Source organism: Aquarana catesbeiana, linkage group LG09 (genome assembly GCF_042186555.1).
Source record: "Aquarana catesbeiana isolate 2022-GZ linkage group LG09, ASM4218655v1, whole genome shotgun sequence".
NCBI lineage: Eukaryota > Metazoa > Chordata > Amphibia > Anura > Ranidae > Aquarana > Aquarana catesbeiana.
Genome location: NC_133332.1, coordinates 34,304,815 through 34,322,891, shown reverse-complemented (window position 1 = coordinate 34,322,891; position 18,077 = coordinate 34,304,815). Strand labels below are relative to the sequence as shown.

Genomic DNA, 18,077 nt, shown 5'->3' with positions numbered 1-18,077 from the left:
GGAACATCATCTTTAACAAATTAACCCTACCTACTGGTGATAGCGGGAGGGACCTCCAGGCCTGACATCGGGCAGTAAGCTGGTGAAGAATTGGATATACATTGTCTATTAGATACATGTTTGGGTCTCTCTGAACCTCAATCCCCAAGTATCTGAACTTAGAGACCAACACGAGAGGACTGGAAGGGTCAACATCCGGCAGTCCCGGAGACAATGAAAATATGATGGATTTGGACCAGTTGATCCGAATGCCCGAGAAAGATCCATATTGGTTAATGATTTCAAGGGCTGATGACAGTGATGTCGACGCATCTGGAAGATACAGCAGCGCGTCATCAGCATATAGGGAAAGCCTTTCAGTCAACGGACCCACCTTTATACCCCCAAGCTCCGGGGACGTTCTAAGCAAAATAGCTAAGGGCTCAATGGCTAGGGCAAACAAGCCCGGGGACAATGGGCACCCCTGCCTGGTCCCTCTCTCTAGAGAAAATGGGGGAGAGAGCTGCCCATTTGTATGGACTCTAGCTGTGGGGTGTGAGTAGAGCATTTTTATCCATGAAATGAACCGGGGGCCAAAATTGAATCGCTGCAGCACATTCCACAGGAACCTCCATTCAACTGAATCGAAGGCCTTCTCGGCGTCTAAGGAGGCCACTACGCCCCGGGACTGAGACCTCTCCACGTGTGAGATATTAGTGTATAACCTGCGTAGGTTTATGTCAGTGCCCTTACCTGGCATAAAGCCTGTCTGGTCGCCATGTACGATTGATAAAATAACTGAGTTAAGTCTATTTGCTAGGATCTTGGTAGTTATTTTGGCATCCACATTTAAAAGTGATATGGGACGATAGGATGAGCACAACGTGGGGTCTTTGTTAGGTATAGCTATGACTACAATCACCGCCTCCGACATTGTGGGAGGGAGGGAGCCCTCTTTTAGCATTGTGAGGAGCAGTTTATGAAAGATAGGGTTAAGAAGGTCTTTATTTGCCTTGTAAAATTCTGCGGGTAGGCCGTCAGGGCCCGGGGTTTTTGCCGACTGGAGAGATGTCACTGCTAGCTGGACCTCTTTAAGAGTAATTGGTTCCTCTAATTTGTTTCTAGCCTCTGTGGTCAGTTGGGGAAAATCTATTCGATCTAAGAATGTACACAGATCTTCCTCATCAAAGGAGACCCTAGAGGTATATAATCGTTGATAGTATTGTGTAAATTGCCTATTAATATCCCCGGAGTCTGAGTGGATCATGCCCTCGTCGTCCTTGATATGGGCTATATGCATGGAAGGTGAACGTTCCTTGGCCAACCAGGCCAGCATCCTACCCGTCTTCTCTCCCTGCTCGAAGATCCTCTGCGATTGAGCCAGCAGCTGTTTTCTAGTGGTCTCAATTCGCAAAAGAGAGATCTCTCTATGTAAGGATTGCATAGTATCATATGTTAATACGTTTCTCGTGTGCACATATTCTTTTTCTAAAAGGAGTACTTTTTTTTCAGCTTCTTCTAGCGCCAGTCGGGTATCTTTCCTGACCCTCCCAATTGCCGTCTGATATTGTCCCCTAGTGTAGGCCTTGAAGGCGTCCCAGAGCGTAGGGGGAGGGACTGTACCCTCATTGATCGTCCAGTAAACTTCCAACTCGCCCTCCACCAGGGGGACCACCCTCTCATCCGCAATCCAGAGCCCCGATAGTCGCCAAAGAACATTGGCAACAGGGGAGTCTGTCTGCATTTTTAATAGGAGGGGAGCGTGGTCTGAGATACCCCGAGGCAGAATATCTACCTCAAGTATTCTGGGGAGGAGAGTTCCAGAGGAGTATATCAGATCTATCCTAGAGAAGGAGGCATGCGCCGCAGAGTGGCATGTGTATTGCCTCACATCCGGATGCCTCATCCTCCAGACATCTGTAAATCCGTAGTTGTCAGCCCACAGTGCCAAGGGGGTCACCCCGGATGGCCCCACACCCATTCTATCCAGGTCTGGGTCTGGGGTCATGTTAAAGTCTCCTGCTATAATTATCCCAGCTGAAGGGTATTGAGCCAATATCGGAGTAATTTTTTTAAGGATCTCCACTGTGGCAGGGGGGGGGATATATATCCCTACTATGAGTAACTCCACTCTATCACACATTGCATGTGTAGCTATATATCTGCCATCTGGATCTAGATGGAGATCCAACAATGTAAATCCCAGCGACTTGTGAATTAGGACACTGACACCCCGAGAATATGAGGAATAAGTCGAGTGGTAATACGCACCGACCCATGGTTTCCGCAGTGCCAGCGTCCTGCCCCCCACCAGGTGTGTCTCCTGTAGCAGACATATATGCGGGTTATATTTTTTCAGGAAGTTAAAAACCAGAGATCGTTTGATTTTGGAATTTAGCCCTCTAACATTCCACGACAGTACTGTCAGTGGTGGCATTGAGGTACTGTAAAAAATATAACACCAGGTTGATAATCAACCCTTTTCAGGGTCATTGTAAGTTTAAGGAGGAAAAATGAGATCAAAAGTATCATACAGCTTGCACATATAGAGTTAGACATTAGACCTCTCATGCCATCTAGTGGACACATATGCAAATAGCCTTGTTCTTCAATATAGTGCATAGTAACACAGCAGATTATGTATATGTAGCAGCAACAAAGGAAAAGAAAAGAAAAAAAATTCAAAAGTCTCAACTTGGAGCAAGAACTTGTGCTCCCCATCCATCCCCCCACCCCCCACCCCGCACCACCCCCCAAACCTCGGTGTGCTTCATTCCCAAAAACGTTCATGGCAACTGCCAATTGAGGTTGTGAACAAAAAGGGGACCGAACCTCCCCCAGCTTGTGAAGGATAAATGTTCCCTGCAGAATAAAAGAGTCAACTTCACCCGGAGAGACAAACAGAGTCCTCCGGGGGCACTTATCTTGAACTTGTTACCCTCTTCACTCGCAATCCTCCTCGGTGATAACATCAGGGGGGAATCTCTTTGTTAAGGACGAACAATAGAAATGTTCTGTCTCTCCCCCCTTTCTGCTTTTTTGATCTGTGCAATCTTGTAGTTAAAGCAGCTTATCAGTGTCTCTGAATGGTTTCCAGCCACTGCGATGCCTCCTCAGGGGAGGTAAAGAAGCGCACCCTCTCTCCATCCTGGACCCTCAGCCTCGCCGGGAACAGCATACTGTATTTTATTTTCTTGTTGCGTAGGTTCATTTTAACTTGGTCAAATGAACGTCTCTGCTTTTGTGTATCAATGGAGAAATCTGGGAAGATCATTAGTTTAGCCCCTTCATAGCGCAGTTGCTCGATCTTTCTAGATTCACGGAGGACAAGGTCCCGATCTCTAAAGTTCAGCAATTTCAGAATAAATGTGCGTGGAGGAGCTCCCGGGGGCCCCCGGGTAGCAGGCATTCTATGTGCCCTCTCCACCACAAAGACATCTGAGAAAACCGCCTGTGGCAATAATTCACGCAGGAGTTTTTCCGTGAATGATGTGGGCTCAGCACCCTCGGTACCCTCTGGGAGACCTACTATACGGAGGTTATTCCTCCTATTTCGATTTTCGGCATCTTCTGCACGAGTTTCAAGGGCCTTAATTTTTGTCTGTAGCGTGCGAAGTGAGACCGTATGATCTTGCAATACATCCTCCGCATCTCCCACACGGCGTTCAGCCTCAGAAAGGCGGTTTCTAAATGTGTCCATGTCTCTTCGTATGAGGCTAATATCTAGCTGCATTTGTTCAATTTTCCCTGTGAGGGTAGATTGGCAGTTAGTGATAGCCTGCATAAGTGCCTCAAAATTAGATTGCTCCTGTTCCCTTTCTAGAGGAGCCTGTTCTATGTCCTCATGCTGCGCCGCCATCTTAGAGCCCTTAGCGGGACGTGGGGTCCGTGTGGGGGTACCTGGGACACTGTCCTGGGGCTTGCGGGCTGATATAGCACTCTTCCCCCTGGGCATACCTCCCTCCACCTCCACTTCAGCCTGTGGGGGCCGCACACAGGGAGCGGGCTGCAGTATAGCAGGGTCTGAGGCCCAGAGACAGGGGAGTCAGGTAGACCAGCAGCGGGATCAAGGCGACTTCTGCAGGGGCCGCGGGCCGTGTAGCAGTGTCTCCCCCCACGTCCTACCTTCCCTCGTCGTGGGTCACCACCTCCTCCCAAGCAAGCTGTGTCCGCAGTTCACTGGAACGGAGGATTGTAGGCCGGGAGCGGGATTTCGGGCCTAGTAGCAGGCTCGGCTGCAGCGGGTCCCAGGCGCCTTCCGTGGGGTCCGTGGAGCGTGACCCAGCGTCTCCCCCAGGGTCCCACCGGCCTCCGCTGTGGATCGGAACTCGGTTTGGGCAATCAGGGGTGATAATCTGCAGGAAAGCAGGTTTTTTGGCCGGGAAGGCAGCGGAGCTATGTTACTGCACGTCCGCTCCGGTCGCCATCTTGGACACGCCCCCAGAAGAGATAGTTCTTAAGCAGAAAGATAAACATGACTTATAAAGGTATAACATTTACATCTAAAAATTATACTTATTATCCAAACATCCTAAACAAAGTGCTCATTATTTAATAGACAGGTCCACTTTAAAATAAAAAATAAAAGCTAAAACAAGTCAGTAGATTGAAAGCAGAACGGGCTCAATATCTTTAGTTTCCTGGTTGATGATCTTCAGAACTGTCATTCTGTAAAAAAAAAAAAGGTTTTATTTTTTGTTGAACTTTTATGTACAGTAAATGTTAAAGTGGAGTTCCAGGCTAAAATCAAAGTACAATGGAACCTTGGATTACGAGCATATTCCGTTCCAGGAGAATGCTTGTAATCCAAAGCACTCGCATATCAAAGTGAGTTTCCCCATAGAAGATCACTCGTTCCACAATGACTTCTATTGCATGCAATACCGCATGTGGCCAGAGATGGGGGGCACCAGGGAGACTCGGAAATATTTAGAGACCGCTTGGCTGCACTCGGAAACCCTTGGAAAGGCTCAGAAACACTCGGGAACAGAGTATTACCAAGTGTTTCAGAGTATTTTCGAACAGGTCAGAGTGTCACCGGCACCCTCGTACCTGTTGCCAAATACGATACTGCACGAATCCTGTTTGTTTTGTGACACAAAAAGAATTGCTCGTATTTTGCAAAATGCTTGTTAACCAAGTTACTCGCAATCCAAGGTTCCACTGTAGGTGCTTTGTCCAGTGCCCTACATGTAGTTTTATATTATATATACTGTTCTTTCTGCCTGGAAACTGGAGATTGTCCATGGCAACTAAAAAGTGTCCCTTTACGTCAAAAGTGGTTTTAGACCAGCTAGAAAACAGTGATAATAAATTAGAATCACTTGCAGAATTGAGTGATAGTGATTTGTGGGGAAATCCGTCATCAGACACTGAAAGTGACGACAGCGACAATTCTGCAACTGAGCAAATTTCAGTGTTTTTGATTTGATTACATTATTGAATACATTTTATTATTATTATTATTATATTATTATTTGTTATAATTGTTTATAGTTATTTATTAGATTATAATTCATGATTTTGTGTTTCAAACTTTATCACACCCGGGATATCTACTAGACTCTTGTTTGGAAAGATTTAAGTGAGTTATTCCTAAGAATTACAGGCCTACAATATAAAACGCCAAATTTCCATGCAAAATAATTGTACCACTTTGAGCATCAAAAATCAGACATAATCATAATACCGCCAGGGAGGTTAAACTATAAATGACAGAAGTCTTTGTAGTAACCAGGACCTCTGAACTGACACCTTAATTGTCACCTTTCTTCTGATGGGGCCCAATGTCACTGATGTAAAGGGGAATATGTGAGCTTATAATATTTAGTTATTGTAATATTTACCATATAGTATTTTATATAACTTTAACATTTCACATCTTCATGTTTGCTGCACCATATTTCCAGTGCTGCAATATATACTGTGAGGTCCTGAGTGGCTGGATTGTAGTGGGTATATATGTATCATCTTAGTATTTCACCTACACATGGTGAGGAGCTCCACAGTTTGAAGGAGATTTACAAAAATTGGATTACTCAGAATCTGGTGCAGCTGTGCATGGTAGCCAATTAGCTTCTAACAGAAAGCATATTATGCTTTGATAATAAAACCTGGAAGCTGATTGGTTTCTATGCACAGCTGGACTAGATTTTGCGCCCTTCAGTTTTAGTAAATCTCCCCTTTTGTGTCGGATATGAAGAGAAAAAATTAGTTTTATAGTCACTATGTCCTGGAAGTAGGCACTGCTGTGTCACATTTCACAAAGCCTGCCTTCTGAACTACAGAGGTGCTGAGGAAGAGTTTCAGGAGGAGGAGTCAGTGCAGCAAGGTACCATGGGATATGTAGTCCTTAGAAATAGAAAGTCAACAGCAGAAGAGAAGGTGCAAAGCATGCAGGGAATCCAGGAAGTTGTAAAAAAAAGATGGCCAGCAGACAGGCAGAATTCCCAATATGAAAGGTGATTTTTTTTAATAAGCTTATGCTGGATTGTCAAGAATAACAATTGTAATGTATTTACAATTCTGATGTTATAAAATGAAAGTGTATGCTGTGACCATAGAACTTTAAATCTGACGATTCCATTATATTATCTGACAACTTCTATGAAAGTATTGGATCACCCAACATAGATTTTTTAGTATTAGATATGGGAAGATGTCATATTACTGATCCCTTAACTGGTGGCATTAGGTAGACAGATCCTCACACCTGATGTATCTAATAGGAGGATCTCATTCCCCTGTAGGGTCCTATTTATATTTCTGCACAGAGTGTTCATGTAGCTCTCAGGCTCTATTGCAGGGGTCTACAAACTTTTAAAACAAAGGGCCAGTTTACTGCCCTTCAAACTTTAGGGGGGCTGGATTGTAGCCAGTGGGAGTAGAAATGCCCTGGCATCGGTGGAAGTAAACAATGGCATAAGCTTGGTTGAAAAAAATATTACACCATTGGTGTCAGTGGGAGGGACAGACAATGCCCCATAACTGGTGTCAGTGGAAAGAATAGTGTCCCATCATTGTTGTTGGTGGAAGGAAAAGTACCCCATCATTGGTGTCAGTGGGAGGAAAAAAACTCCATTATTGGTGTCAGTGGGAGGAATAGAGCCTCGTATTAGAGGATGGAAAAGTGCCCCAAAGGCCGAATAAAGGCAAGCAAAGGGCCACATCTGACTCACTGGCCACAGTTTGGAGACCACTGATCTATGGGAAGGAATTTGAAGCTGTGAGCTCAGAGGCAGACATATCAATGCTGGGAACCCCAGAGAAAAGAATCCAGCCCACCAATCTCTACCTGTAAGAGATATAACAGATCGGGTTGGAGTGACCCTTTGACAGTCATTGAGAAAATATTTTGCTTCTTCACATGAAAATGGTAATAGCCTCAAATCACAAAGGTGAAACATTTTTGACATGTGAGTATTTTGTTTAGTTCACTAAAGGCAATGCTACACACATCACAAAACTTACCACACTTGCACCTTAAAATTTACTGCATGCACAATATTTCAACACAGTGGCTAAGTGGTTAGCACTTCCGTCTAGCAGCACTGTGGTCACTGTTGTGAATCCCAATCACAGCACTACCTGCCTGGAGTTTGCACGTTCTCCCTGTGCCTACGTGGGTTTTCTCCAGTTTCTTCCCACACACCAAAGACACTGAACAACGCCTCCAGTGTGAAAGGGGTCTTATGGTTTAAAGCAGAGTTCAAATTGGCCCTAGTATGTGTATGTAATAAAGTTGCAAAGTGACAAATTACTAAAGCGCTGATAGGGATAGAGTGATCTAAATTATGTGAGATATAATATTAAAAAAAAGCCCAAATAATATAGCTGCAATTAGATATGTGACCTAATACACAAAATAAATCAAGAATATTAAAATTAATAATTGCGCTGATATTAACCTAATAATATTGCACCGTGTACCATCAAATAAATAGATATCAAAAAGTGGTGAGCTAAAAAATTATATACAGTGAAATAAAATAGTAGTAAAAAATAATAGTATAAATTCTTCAGTGAAAAATACTAAATACATTCACACAAAAAATAAATTCACACAAAAAATAATCCCCTTAGTGCACACCAGAAAAATACCTAACAATAGGTATAACGGGACTAGATATTCAAGCCTGAAGGGGTGACAGGTGCTTCTTTTAAATCATTCCACTGCTGCTTAATAAAGATGACTTTTCCGATTTTCAACAGACTTCCAAGACATATAAGACAAAAAAGGAAACAAAACCATTGCGCAAATAACGTGACAAAGTGATCCCAATGTAGTTAGGGTAAACCTCACTCACATTTGCCCGTAGATGCGATCGCATGTAAAATGGTCAGCTGCATACAGCATGACGCTGGAGACTCCTCATCCACCACCAGTGTACACACACACACACTGCTGGAAACATCACAGGCTCCTCCTCCCGACGCATTGCATCACCAGACACATGACATGCCTGGTGACATGTGAGTTAGGGACCTTAGATTGTAAGCTTCTTGAGGGCAGAGTAAACCGCTATGTAAATTTTAGGGGGGATTTATGTGCTTGGGTGTAATTTTTACAATGAAAAAAAATTATTTTTTTTGGTACCAGGTTCTCTTTAATGAGACATCCAGGGTCGAAAAGATCTTGCATGTCTCCCCCTGTGCTTCACATACAGTGCCTTGAAAAAGTATTCACACCCCTTGAGATTTTGCACATTTTGTCATGTTACAACCAAAAACTTAAAGCTTAAAGTTCCCGCTAAAAAAAATTAAAAGTCAGCAGCTACAAATACTGCAGCTGCTGACTTTTAATATTAGGACACTCACCTGTCCAGGGCGATGTCCTCACCCGAAGGCAGTCTGTCTCTCAGCTCCCGGGTGAAGGCGTTGGCATCTTCAGTAAGGGAATCAGGAAGCCTTGTGGCTTCACAGCCTGGTTCCCTACTGTGCATGCGCATCCTGACTGGTCCCTGCTGTCTTCTGGGACCTGTGTGTCTCCCAGAAGACAGTGGCGGTGGTGGAGGAGGGGCTGGACATGGTGTAGATCACCGTAGAGGCTGGAAGTGGAAGTGGGAGCAAATGCCTGGATTATACAGGAATCTGCTCCCCCCGGAATCTGAAAAGCGGAAGTTCCATTTTTGGGTGGAACTCCGCTTTAAATGTTTTTGTTTGGGATTTTATGTGACAGACCAACACAAAGTGGCACATCATTGTGAAGTGAAAGGAAAATGATAAATGGTTTTCTAAATTTTTTACAAAAAAAATTGTGAAAAGTGTGGTGTGCATTTGTATTCAGCCCCCTTTACTCTGATACCCCAAACTAAAATATAGTGGATCCAATTGCCTTCAGAAGTCACCTAATCAGTAAATAGAGCCCACCTGTGTGTAATTTAATCTCAGTATAAATAATGCTGTTCTGCGAAGCCCTCAGAGGTTTGTTGGAGAACCTTAATGAACAAACAGCATCATGAAGGCCAAGGAACACACCAGACAGGTTAGGGATAAAGTTGTGGAGAAATTTAACACAGGGTTAGGTTATAAAAAATATCCCAGGCTTTGACATCTCATACAGTCAGAGCTACAATGGAATGGTTTAGATCAAAGCATATTCATGTGTTAGAATGGCCCAGTCACAGTCCAGACCTAAATTCAATTGAGAATCTGTGGCAAGACTTGAAAATTGCTGTTTACAGACCCTCTCATCCAATCTGACAGAGCTTGAGCTATTTTGCAAAGAAGAATGGGCAAAAATATCACTCTCTAGATGTACAAAGAACAAAAATAATAGTAATAAGAGTAATGGGACTTAAAGATGCTGAAACCTCCTAATGGAATAATACCTGACACAGTGATTATAAAAATAACAAAATTTCATTAAACACTTCATGCAAAACGACATACCCATACGTCAGTACTTTGACGATAAATACCGGGGTTATGGCAGCAGCTAGCTGCCATAACCCGGTATTTTCGGGAATGTCGATTCCCCACGGGATCACTTTTATTGGTGGTGGGAGAAGAGCCCACCACCCGTGCTCCAGTCGTCTCCGCCGCTTACCGGACACGCCGGTAGCGACGGAGACGAATGCATCCTTTCCCGTGGAAGCCTGGCTGCCGAGTGAGGGGAAGATGGCCCCCGCTCAGCTCCATAGCATGGTAGGGCGGAAACTACGTCAAACGCCACCTCCGCCTAATGCTCGTAAAGGAAATTTTTTGATTGCATTTTAGTGTAAATATGAGATCTGAGGTCTTTTTGACACCAGATCTCATATTCAAGAGGTCCTGTCATTATTTTTTTCTATTACAAGGAATGTTTACATTCCTTGTAATAGGAATAAAAGTGGCCGATTTTATTTTTTTAAAGACAGTGTCAAAATAAAAAAATTTAAAATTAAAATGAATAGGGAAAAAAAAACACATTTTTTTAAAGTGCCCCGTCCCGACAAGTTTGCGCGCAGAAGCGAACGTATATGAGTAGCCCCCACATATGAAAACGGTGTTCAAAGCACACAGGTGAGGTATCACCATGATCATTAGAGTGAGAGCAATATTTCTAGCCCTAGACCTCCTCTGTAACTCAAAACTGGTAACCTGTAGACATTTTTAAACATCGCCTATGGAGATTTTTTTTTTTTTGAAAACCGAGTTTATTTGTAAGCAAAACATATATGCGCGGTACATGTCATGTAGTACAATAGAAGGATACACAGTGAACACAAACAGGTGAATTCTCCTTGATGTCTATTACACAATATATTCTGTCTTTGCATTAAACACCCAACTTTATTTATCAGATTATATTCCATCACCATGCACCAGCGACTCTTTTGGTTATTTATCACTACACAGTATGGTATGGTTCTTGCACATGACTTGAAGTAACTCTGGTCCCTTGGTATACGTTCTGGTGTATGTGCCTACTCAGTACATGTATCTGGGGTATCCAGCCATCTGTCCCAGACCTTTTTGTATTTGTCAGAAAAGCCCCTATGCCGGTATATGACTTTCTTGTATGGTAGATTTAGATTTATCTCCCTGATCCAGGCCTGGATAGTAGGGGGGGCATTTCACATCCAATATTTGGCTATTAGCTTCCGTGCGCTAAAAAGGATTTCATGTAGGAATTGATTGATTGTGACATCTGGAAGTAGACAGATTAAACAGGATTTTGGGTCCTGTTGTAGGGGCGAGCCCATATGGTCATGCAGAAATTATATGATTTGTGCCCAGTAATTTTGGATCACCGGGCAGATCCACAATAGATGGTAGAATGTGCATGGATGGCCTGCACATCTCGGACACAGTGGGTTGTGGTTTGGATGGTACTTGGCAATTCTCGCCGATGTAAGGTAAGATTTGGGTATAATATATAATTGGGTCAAGCGCTCGGAAAGCCTGGGGGAGACCTTGTGTTCTCCAAAATCTCATCCCAGTCTGATTCTTCTATGGGGCCTATATCTTCCTCCCATCTAGTTCTGGCCGTATCTATAATCCGTGATACTGATCTAGTTCTTAATATATTATAGAAAGTGGATATCAGTTTGGAGGGATCTGCACCTATGATCTACCATGGATAAAGTTTGCGGGTTTGGGAAGCCGTCTGCAAATTGGGTGCCTATGGAGATTTTTAAGGGTAAAAGTTTGTCGCCCATCTACGAGCGGATGCAATTTTGAAGCATGACATGTTGGGTATCATTTTACTCAGTGTAACATTATCTTTCACAATATAAAAAAAAAATTGGGCTAACTTTACTGTTGTCTTATTTTTTCATTCAAAAAATTATTTTTTTTCCAAAAAAAAAGTGCGCTTGTAAGACCGCTGCGCAAATACAGTGTGACAGAAAGTATTGCAATGACCGCCATTTTATTCTCTAGGTGTTAGAAAAAAATATATATAATGTTTGGGGGTTCTAAGTAGATTTCTAGCAAAAAAAAAACGATTTTAACTTGTAAACAAAAAGAGGCTGGGCCCTTAATTGGTTAAGTACATAAAAATGTCTTATATCGTTTAAGACATATGAATGAAACAGCAACCTCTGTATACACCCGTAAAAAAACCCTACAACAAAGTGAACAATTTCCTCAATAGTCACAAATATGTATAATCATAACCATGATAAACATTCAGGACCAAATATGAGAAAAGAGACACAGCCCAACGCGTTTCACGTGGTAGCTTCTTCAAGTAGAGTTTCGTTGACAGAGAAGTCAGTGCAATAGAGCTGATTCAGTAAGTAGTAGTTCTGGGAAAACCTCATAAGAGGGGTTGCATGTTAGACATCCCCAAAAAGACTTGCAGCTGTATTTGCAGTGAAAGGCGGTTCTACAAAGTATTGACTCAGGGGGGCTGAATACAAATGTACCCCACACTTTTAACATATTTATTTATAAAAAAAAATGAAAACCATTTATCATCTTCCTTCCACTTCACAATTACGTGCCACTTTGTGTTGATCTATTACATAAAATCCCAATAAATTACATTTACGTTTTTGGTTGTAACATGACAAAATGCGGAACATTTCAAGGGGTATGAATACTTTTTCAAGGCACTGTAATGTAATGCAGATCACATTGCATGACATTCAGGAAACTGTCAACAGGGACCCGGAAGTGTCTTCATACACGTCAGCTCTCTTCCCGGCAGCAACCACTATACATAGTGAGGGGCGGGAGGGGGGGTGGCGGTGGGTGAAAGCATTCTGGTGGCAGGCCAGGCGCCAGGACACAATTTCTTGTTGCCATGGCGACCTGGAATTTGTCAAGCCCTGGTGTACTTACAACATAAGTAGACAAGAGACATAAACTTATAAGAAGAAATACAAAGCAGATAGCCGGGTAATGACATTCAGGGACTCACATTGCTGGATGAATTGGAAGCATTCTCTTCATTGTCTGCAGAGGAAATGTTGGTAAATATGATTAGTTTCAGCCTATAGAAATATGAATGTCCGCCCTCATAGAACTACTGTAGGGCCTCATTCACACAGAAAGTTTGACCCATCAGTGTCACTTCCCGCAGGAATCCCACGATCGAGGCAAACATCTACCCATTACATATTCCAACCTATCAGAGATTTGATAGGCTGCTGGCAGTCGGACATAATGCTGCACATGTTCCTCCTCTCCTCCTCCTCTGTGTTCCTACATGCAGGGTACCAACCCGAACTCACTTTGTAAATGCAATCTGATAGGGTGAATACACAGTTTAACCTTTTCGATGCCAGGCCCTGTGCTCCACTTTTTTTTTCCACTGAAGTGACCATGAGCTTATAGCAGAAGAAGAAATGAGGTCTGTACAGTGTACAGACCTGGCCAGCTGAAAGCAATGCTGTAGGTCCGTACGCCATACAGACCTGGCAGTGAAAGGGTTAAATCCTAAGTTAATGAAAAAAATGCACAATGAACAATCTTCCAGTGCAGTGATGTTTAATAGGACTGAAGGAGTTGTGAGCTGTGACAGGTACTCCTCAAGAGTGCCCCACGATGCCCACCCAGCTATTTTCATCCCTACTATAGCTTCTATGAATGAAAAAGATCTATGAATGGAGGGGGCAGACCTTTCAATCATCAGCCTGTCCTCCATTCACATCTCACACTTAACGTAGAAAGAAGTTTTGGACAGCCGCACTCCAAAAAAAGTTTTTGCCTTTTATTCCAAAAATCATCAAAATATGTGCCACAGCAGTATGGATAAAATAGCTTACGCGTTTCACACTACAAACTGCTTAATCATGATGATTAAGCACTGTTTGTAGTGTGAAACGTGTAAGCTCTTTTATCCATACTGCTGTGGCACATATTTTGATGATTTTTTGAATAAAAGGCAAAAACTTTTTCGGAGTGCGGCTGTCCAGAACTTCTTTCTACGTTGATTGCTATATGCATTGCCAGCACCTGGGCTTCTAAGCTGGAGGAGAGGTTGTTCACCTTCGTTTGACCCACTTGGAGCGGTGATATCCCTTTCCACATCTCACACTTCATAGAAGTCATAATATGGCTTTTATGAATGGAGGAGGGGGAATAAAGGATGGGCATAGTCAGCACTCTTCATAAGTATGAGTCAGACCTATTAGAATAGTCACAATCAACAAAGCTCAAGCTCCTCTGCTGTTTGGAAAGCTCTGGGTGTGACTCTGTAAGTGGAATGTTGGATTTAAACTGAACATTCAGTTTGCCTTTAAAGAATATGTTTATCCAACACTTCATATTCCTGATCTGTGGCTTCTGTACCATGTACTTGTATGAGAAAGTCTTCTGTTCTCTTTGTATTGCTTCCTTTGTGTGAAATTCCTGGTGATCCTACCAGTCCCTCTGCTTTCCTATTAGAGGTTTAAGTCTAAAGTAATGTTAGCCTCTAGTTCTCCCAAGAGAAATTTAATGATTTGGCTGTTTAGTTCTCTCATTCTGAGTGGACATAATATAGGGGGAGATTTACTAAAACTGGAGAGTGCAAAATCTGGTGCAGCTGTGCATAGAAACCAATAAGCTTCCAGGTTTTATTGCCAAGACTTAATTGAACAAGCTGATGTTACAAGCTAAATGGCTACCATGCACAGCTGCACCAGATTCTGAGTGAGGCTGGGTTCACACTGGTCCGACAAACGCTCCGACATTGGGAGCTCATGTCGCATGACATGTGAAATGTAATGTTTCCCTATGGGAGCCGTCCTAACTGGTCCGACACAAGTCGTTCCGACTTTAGAAATGCTCCCTGTACTACTTTGGTCCGACTTTGATCCTACTTCAGCCTATTGACTATCATTGAAGTCGGATCAAAGTCGGATTGCCGTCTCGCATGATCCGACTTCGGCACGCGACTTGTGCTCAGATGATCTTGAGGGGGAACTCCACGCCAAATTTTAAATAAAAATCCGGCATGGGTTCCCCCTCCAAGAGCATACCAGGCCCTTGGGTCTGGTATGGACCTTGAGGGGAACCCCCTACGCCGAAAAAGCGGCGTGCGGGGGGTCCCCCCAATCCATACCAGACCCTTATCCGAGCACGCAGCCCGGCCGGAAAGGAATGGGGGTGGGGACGAGCGAGCGCCCCCCCCCCCCTCCTGAACCGTACCAGGCCGCATGCCCTCAACATGGGGGGTTGTTGCCTTGGGGGAGGGGGGCGCGCCGCGGCCCCCCCACCCCAAAGCACCTTGTCCCCATGTTGATGAGGACAAGGGCCTCTTCCCGACAACCCTGGCCGTTGGTTGTCGGGGTCTGTGGGCGGGGGCTTATCGGAATCCGGGAGCCCCCTTTAATAAGGGGGCCCCCAGATCCCGGCCCCCCACCCTATGTGAATGAGTATGGGGTACATCGAACCCCTACCCATTCACCTAGGGAAAAAGTGTCAATCTTTTGCTGCTCTTTTGCTAAAGAGGAGGAGCCCGGTCTGCTGCCTTCTTCTCTTCGGGGGTCTCTCCGGTTCTTCTCCGCGCTCTCCGGATCTTCTGCGCGCTCTCCGGATCTTCTGCCGGGCTCCTCCGCTATTTTCTGCTCTTTTGCTATAGTGAAGGAGCCCGGTCTTCAATCTTCTGCCTTCTTCTCCTGATGTTGACACGATGCTCTCTCCGGCTAGAATGCTCTCTGTGCGCTCTGCTCTGACTTATATAGGCGTTGACCCCGCCCCCTTATGCCGTCACAGTCCCTGGGCATGCTGGGACTATGACGGCATAAGGGGGGCGTGGTCATCGGGTGATGACAACGCCCCCTAAAACGTCACAGTCCCAGCATGCCTGGGACTGTGACGGCATTAGGGGGCGTGGTCACCACCTATATAAGTCAGACCGGAGCGCTCAGAGTGCATTCCAGCCCCAGAGAGCGTCGTGTCAACATCAGGAGAAGAGGGCAGAAGGCAGAAGATTGAAGACCGGGCTCCTTCACTATAGCAAAAGAGCAGAAAATAGCGGAGGAGCCCGGCAGAAGATCCGGAGAGCGCGGAGAAGAACCGGAGAGACCCCCGAAGAGAAGAAGGCAGCAGACCGGGCTCCTCCTCTTTAGCAAAAGAGCGGCAAAAGAGCAGAAGAAAGCGGAGGAGCCCGGCAGAAGACCTGGAGAGTGCGGAGAAGAACCGGAGAGACCCCCGAAGTCGGAAGAAGACCCCCGGAGCTGTCTAATAAATTACTTTAAAAATCTGTGTAGTGTTTTTTTTAAAATTGACACTTTTTCCCTAGGTGAATGGGTAGGGGTTCGATGTACCCCATACTCATTCACATAGGGTGGGGGGCCGGGATCTGGGGGCCCCCTTATTAAAGGGGGCTCCCGGATTCCGATAAGCCCCCCGCCCGCAGACCCCGACAACCAACGGCCAGGGTTGGTGGGAAGAGGCCCTTGTCCTCATCAACATGGGGACAAGGTGCTTTGGGGTGGGGGGGCCGCAGCGCGCCCCCCTCCCCCAAGGCAACAACCCCCCATGTTGAGGGCATGCGGCCTGGTACGGTTCAGGAGGGGGGGGGCGCTCGCTCGTCCCCACCCCCATTCCTGTCCGGCCGGGCTGCGTGCTCGGATAAGGGTCTGGTATGGATTGGGGGGACCCCCCGCACGCCGCTTTTTCGGCGTAGGGGGTTCCCCTCAAGGTCCATACCAGACCCAAGGGCCTGGTATGCTCTTGGAGGGGGAACCCATGCCGGATTCTTATTTAAAATTTGGCGCGGAGTTCCCCCTAAAGATTCATACCAAACACAATGCCGGGCATTGGCGGGGATCCAAGTCGGATCCCCGTTCATTGAAAGTCGGACACATGCCGGCTTCATGTCGCAGGGCAAAGTCGGATCCAAAGTAGGACGGCTGTCGTGTCGCACCAGTGTGAACCCAGCCTGAACCAGTTTTAGTAGATCTACCCCATAATGTCCCCCCCAGAATGCTCCTCGCGCCGGCCCCACGGGTTGTGCTGTGGCATAATCTATTACAGCAGATCACATGACAATTGTACACAATGGATGGCTTCCATTCATTGTGTACAGCTGTGTTGCTCGCTGTGATTAATCACAGTGATCACATGGTACAGATAAGACCAATCAAAGTCCATTTGACCCATGTGATTAGCTGTGGCTAATCACAGCTAATCACAATAGTAAACACTGAATGACTAGTTTTCATTAAATAAAAAAAATCCTGATCACCTTTCCTGGTAGGAACAGTAGTGTTACTATGGTAACACTGTATTGCTCTAGTCACTGTATGTAAAAAGTAATAAAAAAAGAAAATGAATTATTATTACCGTATTTATCGGCGTATAACACGCACTTTTTTCCCCTTAAAATCAGGGGAAAGTCGCAGGTGCGTGTTATACGCTGATACCATGCGATCCCGAGCTGTCACAATCTTAAAATCGCCGACCGTGATTTGAAAATGGCGCCGAAATACACCGAGCCGATCCTCGGCTCTTTCCGGCGGCTCTCGTTTACTTTCGGCTCCACTCGTAGTCCCGAGCGGAGCTATCCGAACCTACTCAGCTTGGTTTGGATAGCTCCGCTCGGGACTACGAGTGGAGCCGAAAGTGAACGAGAGCCGCCGGAAAGAGCCGAGGACCGGCTCGGTGTATTTCGGCGCCGGCGGCGCCATTTTCAAATCGCGGTCGGCGATTTTAAAGCTCAGGACAGGGAATCGAAGCGAAGGCTGCACTGGGGAAGACTGCACTGGGAAAGGCTGCACTGGGAAAGGCTGCACTGGGAAAGGCTGCACTGGGAAAGGCTGCACTGGGAAAGGCTGCACTGGGAAAGGCTGCACTGGGAAAGGCTGCACTGGGAATGGCTGCACTGGGAATGGCTGCACTGGGAATGGCTGCACTGGGAATGGCTGCACTGGGAATGGCTGCACTGGGGAAGGCTGCACTGGGAAAGGCTGCACTGACAAGGCTGCACTAACAAGGCTGCACTGGGGAAGGCTGCACTGGGGAAGGCTGCACTGACATGGCTGCACTGACATGGCTGTACTGACATGGCTGCACTAACAAGGCTGCACTGGGGAAGGCTGCACTGACATGGCTGCACTGACATGGCTGTACTGACAAGGCTGCACTAACAAGGCTGCACTGACATGGCTGCACTGAGAAGGCTGCAATGATGGGCATTTAAATGTAAGTTTTTTTTCCTTCAACTTCCCTCCTAAAAG

The 18,077-nt window shown here is 45.4% G+C and overlaps 1 protein-coding gene across 2 annotated transcripts in view; it reads right to left on the bottom strand.

Annotated features, from left to right (window-relative positions):
* Nucleotides 1–4,508: 4,508 nt before the first annotated feature.
* LOC141107491 (class I histocompatibility antigen, F10 alpha chain-like) overlaps nt 4,509–18,077 on the bottom strand; it is an 88,811-nt gene continuing 75,242 nt past the window's right edge. Inside the window, exons 7-8 of one of the 2 annotated variants that reach the window (XM_073598260.1) lie at nt 12,830–12,864; nt 4,509–4,647 (exon numbers count right to left, since the gene is read on the bottom strand). In XM_073598260.1, the coding sequence (XP_073454361.1) occupies nt 4,612–4,647; nt 12,830–12,864 (71 nt within the window). In that variant the 3' untranslated portion in view covers nt 4,509–4,611. The remainder of the gene's footprint in view (nt 4,648–12,829; nt 12,865–18,077) is intronic. The other variant, XM_073598261.1, reaches the window with a different exon arrangement.